The sequence below is a fragment of the Brassica oleracea genome, chromosome C9 (assembly GCF_000695525.1).
Source record: "Brassica oleracea var. oleracea cultivar TO1000 chromosome C9, BOL, whole genome shotgun sequence".
Classification (NCBI taxonomy): Eukaryota; Viridiplantae; Streptophyta; class Magnoliopsida; order Brassicales; family Brassicaceae; genus Brassica; species Brassica oleracea.
The window spans coordinates 6,387,016-6,404,089 of NC_027756.1; the positions used below are offsets into that span (position 1 = coordinate 6,387,016).

The 17,074-nt window shown below is 36.1% G+C and overlaps 3 protein-coding genes across 4 annotated transcripts in view; 1 reads left to right on the top strand and 2 right to left on the bottom strand.

The window, feature by feature from the left end:
- The window catches only part of LOC106314210, a 1,689-nt gene extending 224 nt beyond the window's left edge, over positions 1-1,465 (bottom strand). Inside the window, exons 1-2 of the mRNA XM_013752128.1 lie at positions 585-1,465; positions 25-505 (exon numbers count right to left, since the gene is read on the bottom strand). Of these exons, the coding sequence (XP_013607582.1) occupies positions 25-505; positions 585-1,448 (1,345 nt within the window). The 5' untranslated portion in view covers positions 1,449-1,465. The remainder of the gene's footprint in view (positions 1-24; positions 506-584) is intronic.
- A 1,897-nt stretch (positions 1,466-3,362) lies between these two features.
- On the bottom strand, positions 3,363-6,140 carry LOC106319183 (L-ascorbate oxidase homolog). The gene is made up of 7 exons (XM_013757440.1): positions 5,685-6,140; positions 5,461-5,570; positions 4,928-5,295; positions 4,503-4,848; positions 4,051-4,416; positions 3,895-3,973; positions 3,363-3,807 (listed from the first exon to the last, which is right to left on the bottom strand). Exons 1-7 carry the CDS (start codon positions 5,835-5,837, stop codon positions 3,604-3,606), a joined length of 1,626 nt encoding a protein of 541 aa, XP_013612894.1. The 5' UTR covers positions 5,838-6,140; the 3' UTR covers positions 3,363-3,603.
- Positions 6,141-7,652: 1,512 nt separating this feature from the next.
- LOC106318060 (probable disease resistance protein At5g66900) overlaps positions 7,653-17,074 on the top strand; it is an 18,355-nt gene continuing 8,933 nt past the window's right edge. Inside the window, exons 1-6 of one of the 2 annotated variants that reach the window (XM_013755910.1) lie at positions 7,657-8,030; positions 11,542-12,179; positions 12,436-12,842; positions 12,918-13,276; positions 13,484-13,683; positions 13,769-14,585. In XM_013755910.1, coding sequence (XP_013611364.1) covers positions 8,020-8,030; positions 11,542-12,179; positions 12,436-12,842; positions 12,918-13,276; positions 13,484-13,683; positions 13,769-14,585 — 2,432 coding nt within the window. In that variant the 5' untranslated portion in view covers positions 7,657-8,019. Of the gene's footprint in view, positions 8,031-11,533; positions 12,180-12,435; positions 12,843-12,917; positions 13,277-13,483; positions 13,684-13,768; positions 14,586-17,074 lie in introns of both variants that reach the window. The other variant, XM_013755908.1, reaches the window with a different exon arrangement.

The following is a 17,074-nucleotide window of genomic DNA, read 5'->3' on the forward strand; positions in this document are numbered from 1 at the left end:
GCCTCTCTTCCATCGCAGCAAAACCTTGCTGAAACAACTGCGTCACAGAAGTCTTCATATCTTTATCAAAGGGAGCCTGTTGTGGTCTAGTATGTAGGACCTTATGCTTCCTTTTTTCTATTCCACGATCAGGGAGCCTCTTCTTTCCCTTTGTATCTCTCGCCCTTATGGTTGCTGATCCTTTTGGAGTTTGAAACTCCTCATCGCTCCCACTTGCTTCATCGCTCCCACCTTCACCATCCTTGTCGTTAGGCTCTTCATCACTCCCACCTTCTCCCTCATGCGTAGCTACTTTCTCATTCTCACCTTCTTTGTTATCAACCCCAAAAGAAAAGACCGGTGTCTCTTCGTACTCCCAATTATGACCACTGAAGTCAAACTGCTTCATTATCATCTGCATGAGAAGCTTGACTCTATCATCCTCCACCTCATCTCGTCTGCTAAATTGAAGACTTTCACACACTGTATAATTCCCTGTCCACGAGATGTATGGATATATGTCATCCTACACAAGAAAGGTGAAAAGAGTCAATCATTAATACAAACATTTGTTTGTTTTTCTACTTGTTAAAATAAATATTTACCTTGGGTGTTAAGATGTTCTCCAACTTGTTGAGCTCCTCGTACGAAATCTTTGCAGCTCCCATCCAGTTTACACATCTAGGACCGTTCTTAAAACTTTTGTTCAGTTTTCTTCCACAGAGCTTTCCAAGCTTTGGTATTGCTTCCATAGCCCATATCTGAAGACCGTAGGTGAAGCCATCTAACACGTAACTCTTTGGATTCTCCTTCAGTTTATCTCGTTTTTCAGCTATTGACTCGCATAGAAGGTCAAAAGAAGCAACTCCCCAAGGGTAGTTTCGAACCTGCTCAAGATCCATCACCAACTTCACGTACTTGATGGGGATAGGTGCCTTCTCATCTCTCCCGCAAACCATACAAACAATGATGCAAAGATACACCAGCCTGATTCGATCAGCATTACTCCACTTCTTAACAGCTGCCCTGTGATGTTCCCACAGCTCGAAAATAGAAATCCCCTTATTTGTCCTGATCACTAAGCTCCAGAAACCACCATCATCATCCCAGTCAACCAACTCCTTAAGTGAGAGACTAGTATCGCACTGAAGCCCGGTAACTGCGTGGAACTCAAGCAATGAAAATCGGAGAGGTCTTCTCGCAAAGACAAACCAGAGCTCATGATCTTTGTAAGTCAACAGCTCCCTACACAAGAAGCCGTGTATCACTCTCGCCGAGAATCCCAAACCATTATCGAACAGCTTAAAAATCTGAGCAAAAACAGGATCTTTCTTCACTGTCTCCAACTCCTTTGGCAACCACTCCATCAATCTTTTGAAATAGCGTACCATCTTGCAGTTGTTATTGATCTGATGCACTTCGGTCTCTTCACCCGGCTTAAACAACCGCTTTGGTAACTCCTCAGACATACCTACAATCACAGAAAAGAAGTTTATAATCAGAGCACAAACAAAAAAAGAAGAAGATTTGACAAAAAACCAAACCTTTGAATCGGAAAACAACAAAAACGAATCTATTTGTCAATTTTCCCTCTTTCAAAAAAGGACCAAAATCGAAGATAAGAAACTATGATTTTGCTTTGTTCTTACCCAAAATCGCCATTGGAGGAGCTTCAAGCTTTCGGCGGAGAAGATGAGAGAGGTTCGTTAATCTCTAGGGTAAATCGACTTTTGTTTCTACTTTTTTAATTGTTTTTCCTTTATTTTTACTTTCTGTTTTTACTTTTTGCTTTTTTTTTGTTTTTTAAAAGTGGTTAAATATATTTCAAAATATTAATATTAATTATATAAATCTTAACTATGTTAATTTGAGGGCAATATCGTATTTAAAAAATTATAAATCCTACTTACCTAAAGAATTTTCAAAAAGTCTTATTCTGACAAATCGAAATATAAAATGTCTTTATTTTCTAATTTTCTCCTGTTTTAATCATGTTATGATCATTATGTATTGTTGGGGATCTAATGAGCTTAATTAATTATGTTAAGTAATTCCTCGCCGAAGATTGTTTTATTTTTTCATAGAACACATAAATTCCATAAATCTTTGTTACAAGAAAGAAAAAATTTGAAGTCTGAGCATAAATTCAGAAGACTATATATAAGAATCAACAATACAATTAAAATTGCGTAAAACCCAAATGAAAATTCAAAAAGATGTGTACCTTAATATCCATTCCAGCTCCAAAATAATAGTTTAAGCAACCACTTTCACTATTTATATCTTCTGCGAAGTTAGGATACATATAACAACTTAACATTTTAACAACCAATTGTTATAAACAGGCAGGCGTTCATTGAAATATGAATCTTCGAACCCATAATAAAACTATGAATATATATATATATATATCAAAATGAACTAACAACGTATAGTTCTGTACACATAAATACAAACACAAAATGAAAACCCACAAATAAACATCACAAAAAATCCACAGATAAACATCACGCACGGTCACAAATAACTAAGAGTAAACTTACAAAAGCATATCAAATATATTCACATTTTTAAAAAAAATTGGACAAAATCAACACATGTTTACGATACAAATTTCTTATATTTTAAATAAAACCATATCAAATATTTTTAAGAAAATAAAAAGTAGTCATAAGTGAATTACACATCATATAGGAAAAAAACTTCTTAAACAAAAAAAAAGTAAAAACGGAAGTGATCGTATTTTTACAACTTACAAAGTACACAACAAAAAAATATTAGCAACATATTTAATTGTAATTTTTAGTTTCAGAATTAAATATATAATTATAAACTTTGTATTATAATTGTAATTTGAAGTATTTAGACCACAATAGTTGTATGTATACTATTCGCTCATTGGCAAATAAATTCATTGAAAAAAACGTATAACCACGAAATTAGAATCCATTCATTTTTTAATATTAAAATAAACATAATCTATAATAAAAATAATAAAATATACAAATTAAGATCAAACATCATTATACATAGTACAAATCAGATTATAAACATATAAATTAATTCTTACGAGTCCAAAAAAAAGATTCACTATAAGGCCATTAAGTTTTAGCAGAATTTAGACCACATGTTGATCATCTACGACGCACAACCAATTTATATACTTCTATTCCAGATCCTAGCATAGCACAATTGCAATGAAAAATATAGTAATACAAACATATCTAAAACATATTTGGCACGAAGCGCGGAACCGACCCTGTTAATAATATAAACTAGTGTTATCACCAAGTATACAAGTTTTTTATAAAGATCATGTAAAAGATTCATCTCTTTTCCTCCTCCATTTATACAAATTTTATTTTCTAAGGATGAGAGATTCATTAAGTGTGGTATATGAAAATGCTCTTAGGATTAGAAAGAACAACTACTTGTACAAAATATTATTTTTGAACTCAGTAACCTCTCTCCTTCCTACCAAAGACAAACTTTTCTCCTTCCCTGTGTTTATCACTACATATGTAAATATCTCATGGCCAGAAAGAACAAAACCATAAACATCAACCAAAACGATTTTTTAAGAAAAAAAACTGAAAGAAATGAACTTAAATAAAGAGGATCTCTCTAGAGGTGTCTTCCAATAGCTTTGCCACAGAGAAGAAGATTATCAGGAGGATTGTATTCATTGGCCAGACTCTGCACCGGATCCCACACTTTTAGATAAAACTGCTGTCCTAAATATTGTCTTTCCCATATCGCCGACCTCATATTCCACATTCCTTGATTGTCCAAAGACACCAAGATTGCTGTCCAAGAGTTTGGGTACACCTGCATGCAATGCATGCCCAAGATATAACATTAAACAAACCAAACTAGTTTCAGCAAGACTTTCAATTCCATTTTCCAAATTCTTACCTGAGTTGTGTGTCTGGTAAGAGCATCAACAAGATTGTACAGTTGTCTCTTTGCTGGTGTCCATTGTCCAGAACCAAATCTAGTTGTCATAACAAAGAAACGGTTAGCTAAAATCTGACTTCAGAGTTAAGGCTGAGAGGAAGAAGCAAGACTCACCCAACGACCCAAAAGTCATAACCGTCAAGGTGCCAAGACTGCACTGCTTTCTCATTGTTCTGGAACACAATTTCAAGAAAATCATGGAGAGATGCTTTAACAACTGATGTTGCAACAGTCGCAGGAGAGTTAGAACGGACGCTCTGAATGGCACTCGTGCTGAACACTCCAGGGATGTTGAAGTGATCAGCAAGTTTGAGAGGAGTATCTGAGTTCACATAAGAGACACCGTTCACTGCATAGCGTTGCTTTCCGTTGATCAAAGGAGCTGAGTTCGAGAAAACAAATGACTTGGTCGTATTGATTTTTCCGTAATGGAATGATCCTTGAGGGTTTGGTCTCGCTGCATTTGCTGTTAAGTTCCACCTAAAAAGAAAAAAAAAACACCATTAAAAATGACCTAATCCTTGGGATTCACGTTATTATATAAGTAACTATTTTTTTTCTTTTACCTGAATGTTCTTGCTTGTCTCATGGACCAAACAAGCTCTCCAGGGGGAAGAGGGGGCATATCACCAGAAGCTGGGACACCTGAGTTGGAATAACGCAACAGAGCAGTAACAGAAAGGTTGGATCTTACGAACCGGGTGCTTGCAACGATGTAATAATCTTTAGGAGATTGGTTTAACGTCACAAGGAGTGATAAAGACTGGCCAACGTGAACATCAAGAGAGTCGTAGTCCGTTTGCATGACGTGAGAGCCTTCAACTTCAACTACTTTCATCGTATGTCCTTGGATTCTGAAGTTGAAAGTGCTTGACGACCCAACATTTGAGATTCTGAACATGCAAGTCTTCCCTGAAACATTTTAAGACACATGACGTAAGCCACAAGAAACAGTTTTTTTTTTGACAGCTGAGAGGTTTTATAAACTCACCTTGGTCGCCTGTGAATGTAGTTTGTGTTTGTCCGTTAATGAGCATACCGTCTGGAAATGGAAGAACCCCACCAGAGTCCAAACGCTGTTGGAGTGTTTTGTGGTTGGTTTTAAACCAATCACCGATGAGTAGAGTGAAGTCTTCTACTGGGAGAGGGTAAGGGATAGGGATCCTAGGTCTTGCATAGACATTGATAGCTCCGAACCCACCGGCGGCTTTGTGAAAGGCGGTGGAGGGAAAGTAGTTGTAAGTTCCGATCTGATCTTTGGTTTGGAACTTGTAAGTGAAGTTTGAGTTTGGTGGGATTGGACAGTTTGTTCCCAACACTCCATCTTGCCATGAGTTCTTCCTCTGCTTTATTCCATTCCTAATAAACCACAAACATTTTAAGAGATCAGATAAAACATTTTGAGTATGACCCAGTCTGTAAATAGTAGTTAATACAAGACATATCAATCAACCGAATACACAAAAACAGAGGAAGTTTTATTCTTTAAATCTTTTGGGGTTTAATAAAACAGTATAAAGTTACCAGGTCAAGAGAAAGGGTTGGTCAAGTTTGTTGATGAGGTTGAGGATGATGTTGTCATTAGTCACAACATCAAGCTTTGGACCAGGAAACTGACCATTGATCAGAATAACCTAAGAAAAAAACAGAACATCAATAAAGAGTTTAAAAAAGGTATTAGCATCAAACAAGCAAAAAAGGGATATCAAACCGTCTATAAGTAGAAACTATTGTTGTGTACTTTGTACCTGTTGGGGAACACCAAGAGGATAGATAATGCCGTAGGTCACAGTCCAGGTGTAGAACTTGTAAGGGCTTTCTCCTTTCACTATCACCAGGCTGCTTAAAAGAGCCAAAGCTACAAGAAGATGAAGCAAAGATAATCCTGTTCTGAATGCCATTTTTAAATGGCTTGCTAAAAGAATGGTAGAGACAAGAGACTTGCTGCAAGAAAAAAAAAACTCTTTTCCTAAAATGGGTTTGAGAAATGAAGGGACTTTGGTCTATAAAATATGCAAATAGAAAGCGAGAGGTGAGGGTGAGTCGGTGACATAAGTAAATGAGAGGAGGAAAAGTAATGAGGGTGGTTCCAATCAATGGCAGTGAAGATCTCGAGTGAGTTTTTCGCCATTATTTTATTTTCCTGCGTTTCGTCACAGAAATTATTAAAACGAAACCATAATAAAGTAGTTAATGTGAAGAAAAGGATAGTGGAATATGGTGACAAGGGAATTGAATGGTTTCTCACGCGTTTTGTATTATATGATTATTGCTTCCAGCCAAAGCTTAGCTTTCATTATTCGACTATAAACCGATAAGGATACCATAAAAAGGCAAATGAAATTAATTTAAAACGATAAATATTAAAAGAAATAAAATGAGGAAAAGACAATAGATGCTTTGAGAAAATATTATTTTATGTCCTAAATTGTTGACGTACGCTGAATCGCTGATTAGATTCGCCCTTATGCAGTTTTCTTCATGTTCACCTCCCCCAAGGAAGCTTTTCATTTCTCGGAACCAACTATGAATGAACTTTGTTGTAGTTTCTACAATAGGATAATTAAAATTTTGAAACAAAAGATTATTCTTATGACAAAAAGAGTATCTGTCTATTTATTATCATGTCATCTGCATCGTTGAAATCTGTGCCACTTTTGCTGATTTACTGCAAACAAACGTAGTTCTTTTTTTCTTATTTTGGCACATGCAAATCTGACTAGAGACATTTTAATTTTCGATACATTTCAAGTTACTCGCAGTTTTGAAATACGGTCCACCGTCCGATACATATATATATATATATATATATATACTGTTACTATTTATCGTTATAAATTTATATAGAATTAAAATGTTATTTATCCATTAAAAACAAGAAAAGTATTTAAGCAAAAAAAAAAACAAGAAAAGTGGAATGTCAAAACTACATTTTTGCTAATTAAATTTCCTACTAAAGTATAAAGTATATCCAATTAACAACTGACGGATAGATCACATCAAAATAGGTCCATGGATTCCATGCATGCATATCACAGAACGAAACCTCGTTGTTTATAAAAGTACGTGTAGTTAATTTCGAAAAAAGTACGTGTAGTTAAGAAGTTGAGACAAGACATCAATTACGTTCACCTATGTACACACAGACTATACACTGTAATCTGCAAATATTGTGAAATTTGATTGTTGACTCGGTTAAAAATACGTAAGAAACGAATCAAACAAAGGAAAACAGTATCAAAAATCGTATTTCTGCAGCATAATGACGTGTCGGCAAGGATTATCATGACAAAATAGGAAGCATGTGGAGAGTATTGATTAAGCATCATGGGTTTATTAAAGAAAAGAATATCAACCACTAATGTTGATTATTTTTTCTTCTTGTCTCGTAATCACTATATACCTAGCCTTAGACTAATCAAGTGACATGCATATATACAAGAGTCAACATGGGGCTGGCACTATCATGACATGTGGAAGCTACCACGATGATGGACAGTCACATGCTATGTCTCTTATCTTATTAAGACCGCTCCGAAATTAAATTACGTGCCATCCTTTGGCTTGTAGCAATCCTAAATCATGTGCATTTTTTTAATTAAGCATTTTGTATCATGACAAAAAGAAAGATAGAAAGAAAGAAAAACATACGAAATGGGCCCATAGAAATAAAAAGCTCTTGTGAGTGGGCTGCTTTAAATGGTGGCCTAAAACTAAAGAAACACATACGCTCGCACGCGGGAAAAAGAGGCACAGGAAACACGCTCCGTCTACCGAACCAACCACCTACGGCGCGTGTGTATGACCGGATTGTTAACGGCTTAACGCAGTTTCCAAGTAATAGCCCGGCAAGTGGGAAGCAGGAAGGAAGGTATATAATATTTTGTAATGGACTTTACACGTCAACGAGGACGTATGCTTTGCAATGAAGCTAAACATTTACAATATTCTCCAACCATACGCTCTTTCCTAACATGTCAGATTTTCAGAGAATCTCAGATCACTTAGACAAAACCTGAGAGTGTCTCTTTTTCTTTGATTTTTTTTTGGGTGTGTGTTTGGTGGGGAGGAAGAGAAATAAGAATGAACGATTGTTGGATAAGCTTCATTGCTTAGACAACAAGTTATCCTAAAGTAACTTGGATAACAAATACTAATAGGTATAGGATAAGTCTAAGATTTCCTAGATCATGTTGTAATAGGATAAAGCTAAGGTTTTCTATTACTTATATATAGAGATACAATGTAAGGATAATCTCTACAACATTAGAAAAGAAAGTTAAGAAAGATTAATAAAACAAAGCAAAAGGTTTTATTATACATCGTGTTTTTGGTTACTTTATTTGGTATCAGAGCCTCTAGGTTTCTTTTGTGTTATTGCAAGTTTAACACGAGGAAGCCATGGCAGATTCGAAAGTTTTGATAGAGACGAAGGGAGTAGGTCGGAAAGAAGGAATTTCGAACACAATTGTCTGCCCAATGCTGAACTCAACTAACTACACGGTATGGGCAAAGAGAATGAAGGTGCTCTTGCGTGTTCATAAAGTTTGGGAATCTATCGATCCTGGAACCGAAGATGAAGAAAAGAAGGATGTCGCAATAGCTTTGTTATTTCAATCTCTACCTGAAAGTCTGGTCTTACAAACAGGAGAAGATGACTCACCAAAAGATATCTGGGAAGCTATTAAAACCAGAAATCTTGGAGCTGAGCGTGTAAGAACAGCTCGTCTACAAACCCTGTTGAATGAGTTTGATCGGCTGAGGATGAACGACTCGGATACTATTGATACCTTCTCCACCAAGATAACTGAGCTTACTTCTAAAGCAGCTACCTTAGGACAAAGTATCGAGGAATCTAAAGTAGTAAAGAAGTTTCTTGATAGCTTGCCATTGAAATATATTCACATAACAGCTTCGCTTGAGCAACTGCTAGATTTGAATACAGTTTCATACGAAGATATCATTGGTAGACTCAAGGCTTTTGAGGAACGAGTAAAACTTAAAGAAGCTCAAGAATCTCAAGATACTCAAGGGAATCTGTTGCTCTCAAGTTCTAATGATACGAGAGGACGAGGGAGAAGTCAGAATCAGAGTCGTGGTCGTGGAGGCAGAGGAAGGGGCCGTGGTAGAAACAACTCGCAGGAGAGAAACAAAGAAAAACGAGATTACTCTCAGATTGTTTGCTACAACTGCAAGAATAAAGGTCACTTTGCTTCTGTATGTCCTGAAAAAAAACAGGATGATCAGGAGATGAAGGTTGCAGTGACGGAGAAAGCTGATATCACGTTGCTTATGCATGAGATTGTTTTTCTTAATGAAGAGAAAATTACTTCTCGTGAAAGGCATGAAGAAGGTTTCTGGTACTTAGACAATGGTGCCAGTAATCATATGACTGGTGAAAGATCCTTTTTCTCTGAGCTCAATGAAAAGATAAAAGGAAAAGTTAGATTTGGAGATGGTTCCTACATCAACATTGAAGGCAAAGGTTCTATTCTGTTCGAAGCAAAGACAGGGGAACAGAAACTTCTTCCAGATATTTACTATCTTCCTGAGCTTAAAAGTAACATAATAAGCTTAGGCCAAGCTACTGAGCAGGGCTGCGATATAAGACTGAGAGGTGATCATCTTACCATGAAAGATAACAGGGGAAGGCTACTTGCAAAAGTTCAGAAAGGATCAAACCGATTGTATAAGATATCTCTTAAGATTGGTAAACCTACTTGTCTACATGCAAAGATTAAAGAAGTTCCATGGAGATGGCATGCGAGACTTGGACACATCAGTTTCCAGACCATGAAAGCTATGTCTACGAAAGAGATGGTAGTTGGCTTACCAGAGATAAAAGGAGACAATCAGCTCTGCGATTCTTGTCTAGTTGGAAAACAAACTAGATTATCCTTCCCTCAAGCAACATCTTTTAGATCATCACAAGCTCTTGGACTTCTTCACGCAGACTTATGTGGACCTATATCGCCAGCTACGCTCGCAAACAACAGGTTCATATTTGTGATTATAGACGACTGCACAAGATATATGTGGTCCATATTACTAAAAGATAAAGGAGAGGCTTATGAAAAGTTCAAATCATTCAAGATATTTGTCGAGAAAGAGGTCAACAAGAAGATTGGAACCCTGAGAACAGATAGGGGGGGTGAGTTCACTTCAGCAAGATTTCAAGAGTTCTGTAGCAGCAATGGCATAAGACGCCATCTCACAGCCCCTTACACACCGCAGCAAAACGGCGTTGTCGAGCGAAGAAACCGTACTTTGATGGAGATGACGCGAAGTATGTTGAAAGCCAAAGGTGTACCCAATTACATGTGGGGTGAAGCCGTCAGACACGCAACGTACTTGATCAACAGAGTGCCTACACGAGCCTTAAAGGATCATAAGCTCTCAGCGATCATGGAGTTCAAGGTATCAATGTCAAAGCAATTTGAGATGTCTGATCTTGGAAAGTTAAGTTACTATCTCGGCATTGAAGTAAGATAAGTGCCATCAGGAATTGAGATCAAACAGGTCACCTCGGCATAGAACCTGGATCTAAAGCTTACCGGCTTTTTAATCCAAGCTCGAGAAGGATAATTGTAAGCAGAGATGTGATTTTCAGCGAGAATGAGTGTTGGAATTGGAAGGGAGCGAAACAGGTTGAAACTGTCTACAGACGAAGGATTGGCTGTCTTCGGTATCTCCTCCACACAAGACCTGCCCTAGCCTTCTCGGTTGGTCTACTAAGCCGATATATGCACTCTCCACGAGAGTCACACGGTAATGCCCTTAAACAAGTTTTGAAATATTTACGAGGCACTCTTGGTTTCGGCTTGGTATATAAGAAAGGAGGAACTAAGAAACTTATCGGCTATAGCGACAGTAGTCATAATACTGACATAGACGATGGTAAGAGTACCACTAGCCACTTATTTTGCTTTGGAGATACGCCTATACCCTGGTGTTCACAAAAGCAAGAGATAGTTGCTCTCTCCTCTTGTGAATCAGAGTTTGTCGCCGCTACAGAAGCTGCTAAGCAAGCCATATGGCTTCAAGAATTGTTGGTTGAGATCACAGGAAGAAAAGATGAAAAGACATTGATCAGAATCGATAATAAGTCAGCTATTGCACTAACTAGGAACCCAGTGTTTCATCGAAGAAGCAAGCACATCCACAAGAGATTTCATTTCATACGTGAATGCATTGAGAGTGATCAACTTGATGTAGAACACGTCCCTGGCAAAGAACAACTCGCGGACGTACTTACTAAAGCATTGGCGAAGACACCATTCAGAGAGATGAGGGAGAAGATCAGTGTACAAGATCTAGCTCAAAAGAACATGAAGCTTAAGGGGGTGAATGTTGGATAAGCTTCATTGCTTAGACAACAAGTTATCCTAAAGTAACTTGGATAACAAATACTAATAGGTATAGGATAAGTCTAAGATTTCCTAGATCATGTTGTAATAGGATAAAGCTAAGGTTTTCTATTACTTATATATAGAGATACAATGTAAGGATGATCTCTACAACATTAGAAAAGAAAGTTAAGAAAGATTAATAAAACAAAGCAAAAGGTTTTATTATACATCGTGTTTTTGGTTACTTTAACGATTGGGTTTCTCTAGGTTTAGGTTCTATTGGGGGAGCTTTGGTCTCCGGGGTTCTGAAACTAATAATCGAAGAGGCAAAGAAGTACAAATCCTTCAAACCCTTGTCCAAAGATCTCGCGGAAACGATGGAGAGATTGCTTCCGTTGACCAAAGAGATCGATTCGATGCAAAACGAGCTAGACCTTGGTTCAGGAGAGCTAAAGAAACTGATGGAAACGATAAAAAAAGCTTATGTACTGGTTCTCAAGCTTAAAGACGACGACGTCTGGTTCTTCGAGAAATCTAAGTATGCCAGAGAAATAGAGGATATCAATAAAGATATGACCAAGTTCTGTGATATTACTCTACAGGTTCTTCAGTATAGGAACCAGTTGAAGTTGTTGAATCTTGGGGGGAACGTTGTGGATATGGTGTACGGTTTAGGTAAGAAAATAGATGGCTTGAGCGTTCCAGTTCCCGTTTTCAAAGACCTTTGTTCGGTTCCCAAGCTTAATAAGGCCCCCGTTGGATTCGCTTGGCCATTGATGGAGCTTAAGAAGAGACTCCTTGACGATGCAGTGGTTAATCTTGTGGTCTCTGCTCCTCCCGGGTGCGGTAAAACCACGCTAGCTACTCAGCTTTGCCACGATGCAGATGTCAAAGGTGGACCTTTAAAGTTTCCATCTTTACACTTTTTACTCAATTTTCATGAAATAACTAGGTGGTAGTTAAGCGCTTTATATAAGATATTGATATTAAGCAAGTGTCTAAACCAATATTTTTTATAAAAAAAATTGTTTCAGTTAGGTCGGATTTGCCGCCTAGGTAGACGCTTAGGCACTGTGTAGATCAACTTTTAGAAAACTGCTTTAACTTGTAGGTATTGTTTCTAATAATCTTGTGTTTCCATTTATGACAGGGCATTTCAAGCATATCTTATTTAATGTTGTCTCAAGTACTCCTAACTTTAAGGTCATAGTACAGAACCTACTCCAGCACAACGGTTACTACCCTCCACATACATTTGATAACGATTCTCAGGCAACCGTTGGATTGTGGACACTGCTGGAGAAACTCAGAGAAGCCGGTCCTATATTGTTGGTGTTGGATGATGTGTGGAGAGGAGCCGAGTTGTTGCTTCAGAAATTTCGAATTAACTTGCCAGATTATAAGATCTTGGTGACTTCTCGGTTTGATTTTCCGAGCTTTGGATACAAATATCATCTGGAACCTTTGGGAGATGGAGATGCAAGAGCCCTTCTCATTCAATGGGCATCACGGCCTAATAATACGTCTGACAAAGAATATGAACTTCTTCTCCAAAAGGTATTAATTAGTTCTATATCTTTTGTAACCTAAAAACAACCTTCAAGTCACTTGTCTTGTTTGTGGACATTGCAGATAGTGAAACGCTGTAATGGATTCCCAATCGTTATTGAAGTCGTTGGCGTCTCACTTAATGGACAAACTCTAACTACATGGAAAGGGCAGGTGGAAAGCTGGTCTCAAGGGGAAACGGTTCTTGATATTCCTTCTCAGCCTACTGTGTTGGAATGTCTGCAGCCTAGCTTCAATGCGCTGGTACCTAATCTCAAAGAGTGTTTCTTGGACATGGGCTCATTTCTTGAAGACCAAAAGATACGCGCTTCTGTAATCATTGACATTTGGATGGAACTATATGGTAAAAGTAGTAGTATCTTGTGCAAGAAGTACCTTGAAGACCTTGCCTCTCAGAATCTACTCAAACTTGTTCCTCTAGGGTATGTTGTTCCTGTCTCGACACTGACTCTTTTACACCTTATGTAAAAAGAATCTTTAAAAATTTTTTTTTTTCCCATAATTTGGGGCATATACTTATATAAAAAACTCCAAAATTTTTGGGTGTTTTATTGGGCTTGGCCTAGATTCGACCTGCTTTTTGTCATCTAAACCACTAGAGAAACTTATTTCTCTTGGTTTATGAGCAGGAATGAGACTGAAGATGGTTTCTACAATGAGTTCTTAGTCACTCAACATGATATCCTTAGGGAGTTGGCTATACGTCAAAGCGAATTGGAAGCAATCTTGGAAAGGAAAAGGCTAAATTTGGAGATAAGAGAGGATACATTTCCAGACTGGTGTTTGAAGGGACCTGTTGTTAATGCCTCTCTATTGTCTATCTCCACAGGTAAGTAACTTATGAACGTAGTGATTATACACATCTCTGACTTTACTATAACTATGTTTGGTCTTTCTTCTTTTTGGTGTTACAGATGATTTGTTCTCATCAAACTGGGTTGAAATAGATTGTCCCAGTGTGGAGGTTTTAGTTCTTCACCTTTCTTCATCAGACTATGCATTACCAAGCTTCATTGCTGGAATGAGGAAGCTAAAGGTTCTGACAATAACAAATCACGGTTTCTATCCAGCAAGATTGAGTAACTTCTCGTGTCTCAGCTTATTACCAAACCTGAAACGGATCAGATTGGAGAAAGTTTCAGTCACGTTGCTCGACATGCCCCAGTTGAAACTCCGCAGTCTCAAGAAGTTGTCTTTGGTCATGTGTAGTTTCGGTGATGTTTTCTACGACTGTGAAGATATAGATGTCTCTAAATCCCTTCCTAGTTTACAGGAGATTGACATAGACTATTGCTATGATCTTGATGAGTTACCGTATTGGGTCTGTGAAGTTGTTTCATTGAAGACACTTAGCATCACAAACTGTAACAAGCTCACTGTACTTTCTGAAGCTATAGGCAACTTGAGTAAACTAGAAGTGTTGAGGGTGAGTTCTTGCATTAATCTCTCCGAGCTGCCTGAAACTACTGATAAACTCAGCAACTTGCGGTTTCTGGATATATCTCATTGCTTGGGATTGAGAAAGTTGCCTTTAAAGATTGGAAAGCTGCAGAAGTTGAAGAGGATCTCGATGAGAAAGTGTTGGAGATGCGAGTTGCCAGATTCAGTGAGGGATCTAGAGGATCTGGAGGTAAAATGTGAGGAAGAAACCAGGTCGATGTTGTGGGAAAGGTTGATGCCAAAAATGAGAAACTTGATAGTTCATGAGGAGGAAACAGAGCACAACCTCAACTTGCTTCAAATGTTTTAAGTTGTGATTGAAAGAAAGCTTGTTTATGTCGTGTAATGTTATTCTCATCATTCATATGTAACTAGAAGCATTGTGTATTCTGGCTTTGTTAGTAAAATTACTGGTACATATTTGATTGTTTTTTTTTAGCTTTTATATATTTGTTTCGGTTATCATGTTACAAAATTATGGGTACATGCATATTTGATTGGTTCCTTTACATATTTGATTCTTTTACTAGTAAAGTTTTCATATCTGAAGGTAGAGGTACCCGATTTTCGTTTCTAGTTGCAAAGAGGAGATTTAGCAACTATCTATTGTCTCTGATCTAATAAAATTAGAGGTTTTAACTTTTTTAAAAAAATATATATCTACACTATTATTTGCGAAATGATTTTTCACAACAGAGCTCTCACTATTAAAAGTTATCTATGCTATTATTTGCGAATTAAGTGATTTTTTGCAACAGAACTCTCACATTAAAAGTTATAGCGGTTAAAGTAGTTGTTACCCTTAATGAATTTTTATATATATTTTATTATACGATTAAAAACGAATTTATATTAATAATATCATATTTTTGTAAAAAAGAAGATAATTCTTATATATTTTATTTATATCTTAATGAATTTTTATATACAATTTTACTATATAATTAAAAATGAATTTTCTATTTATAATATTATATTTAAAAAAAAATTCTTATATATTGTGTTGTTATCTTGAAATAATATTTTTATTAATTTTTTTTGAATTAAAATATACAAAAATTTATAATTAAATATTAATCAAGTAAAAATATTTGCATAAAGATATTTTCTAAAATATTTTTTTTGATATTTGAGTGTTTTTAATGAAAAACTTTATCAAATATAAATAATTTGATATTTGATTTAATTTTTTTGAAGATATAACTAATAACTTATCGTACTGATTTGATTAAAAATAATTCGTAAGAAGATTATGTCTGCATGTGTGAGCAAAACACCTAGTCTATTTATTATATTATTATTTGCAAAGTGATTTTTTCGCAACAGAGCTCTCACGTTAGAGCGGCTAAAATCTTTGATACCCTTAATAAGTATTATATAAATAATTTAATTTATAATTATTAACATATATATTATTAACAAATATTTTCACGTTAGATGACTAGATATCATGAATCATATCTTCAAAGTTTCATGTTATCTATCACCAATAATATAAAAATTAGTATATATCTAAATTTGTGTATTTGGATAAGTATGATATATATATACACATGGGATCATATCGCGTGTACGCAAAATACTAGTTTGTATTTGATTGTCAAACCCAATTTATTTAGATATTAAATATCAGATAATATTAAGATTACTAGATTTAAATTAATTTTTTATATACTTAGATTTACTGGGAGTGAAAAACTTGATATTTTTTTAAAATTTAAAATTATTTGCTCTGCCACCAAAAATAAAATTTTTATATTTAAAATTTTCCAAAATATTTATACTATATGAATGTTCCAATTTTTATGTCATAAAAATATTTAAAATTCTCCAAAATATTTATATTATGTGAATGTCCACTTATACCATAACAAAAATATATTTTTTGATGAAACGTTTTCAAATATAAATTATTTGATGTTTAATTTTGTTATTTGACAGTATAAATATTATTTTTATATTGTTTTTTGAATTATAATAGGTGAGTTTTTGCTCACTCTTCAGCGCACCACGTCAGCGTTTTGTGGGCTCCACTTTTAAAAAGTGTGAAAAATGTCAAGTCTAAGGCTCGAACCCGGGTTATTGAGATATAAACACCAACATTTATACCACTAAGGTAAATGATACTTTGTACATTGATGGTCGAACCTAATATATATTTACGAAGGTCGGAAGCTCTTGCTTCTTCGGCTTTCTCTGAGGGTCGGACCTACAAGTGCGTTATGTGTTTCATTTTTAAATGAGATTCATCACGTTATATGAAAAAAGCTCAAGTTTGTAACAATTATAGTTTTCTCATATTGTAAACTGTTGTCGTTTAACATGAGTTTAGGTTCTTTTCATCACTGTATCAAACAAGTCTGAGTTACAGAGTTGCGCCATGTGTCTGTTCGTAATCTATTTTTTAACCGGGGAACTCTTCATGTCCACATCTTAAATCGCTTGATCATAAATGTTCCTGATTTGTAGCCCCTATATAAATCCTATATATATGATTCTCATCTTTGATGAACCCAATCTGCATCTCCACAAAACTCATTGATTCCTCTTAGATTTAACCAACTTCTAGAAAATGTTTCTCTCTGCCTCTCCAATTCGTCAAACCGGCGTCTCGGCGTCCGTCACTCAACCTTCGAATCTCTCCGTCTTTGTCGTAGTAGTCAGAGCATAGCCTCTGGCTTCCTCGCTTCTGGGATTCTCTGAACTTCAAGAAAGGCAGGGAGTTCGTGGGAATCACGGTTCTCTTCCTTGATGAAAATGTAAGTTAATCTTCGATCTAT

Bases quoted from the DNA above. Each gene is read 5' to 3' on its own strand.
- LOC106319183 (XM_013757440.1), bottom strand. From the start codon at position 5,837: ATGGCATTCAGAACAGGATTATCTTTGCTTCATCTTCTTGTAGCTTTG. The intron at 3,974-4,050 runs GTGAGTCTTGCT...TATGACAACTAG, and splicing joins TATGACTTTTGGGTCGTTGG to ATTTGGTTCTGGACAATGGA. The intron at 3,808-3,894 runs GTAAGAATTTGG...CATTGCATGCAG, and splicing joins TTACCAGACACACAACTCAG to GTGTACCCAAACTCTTGGAC.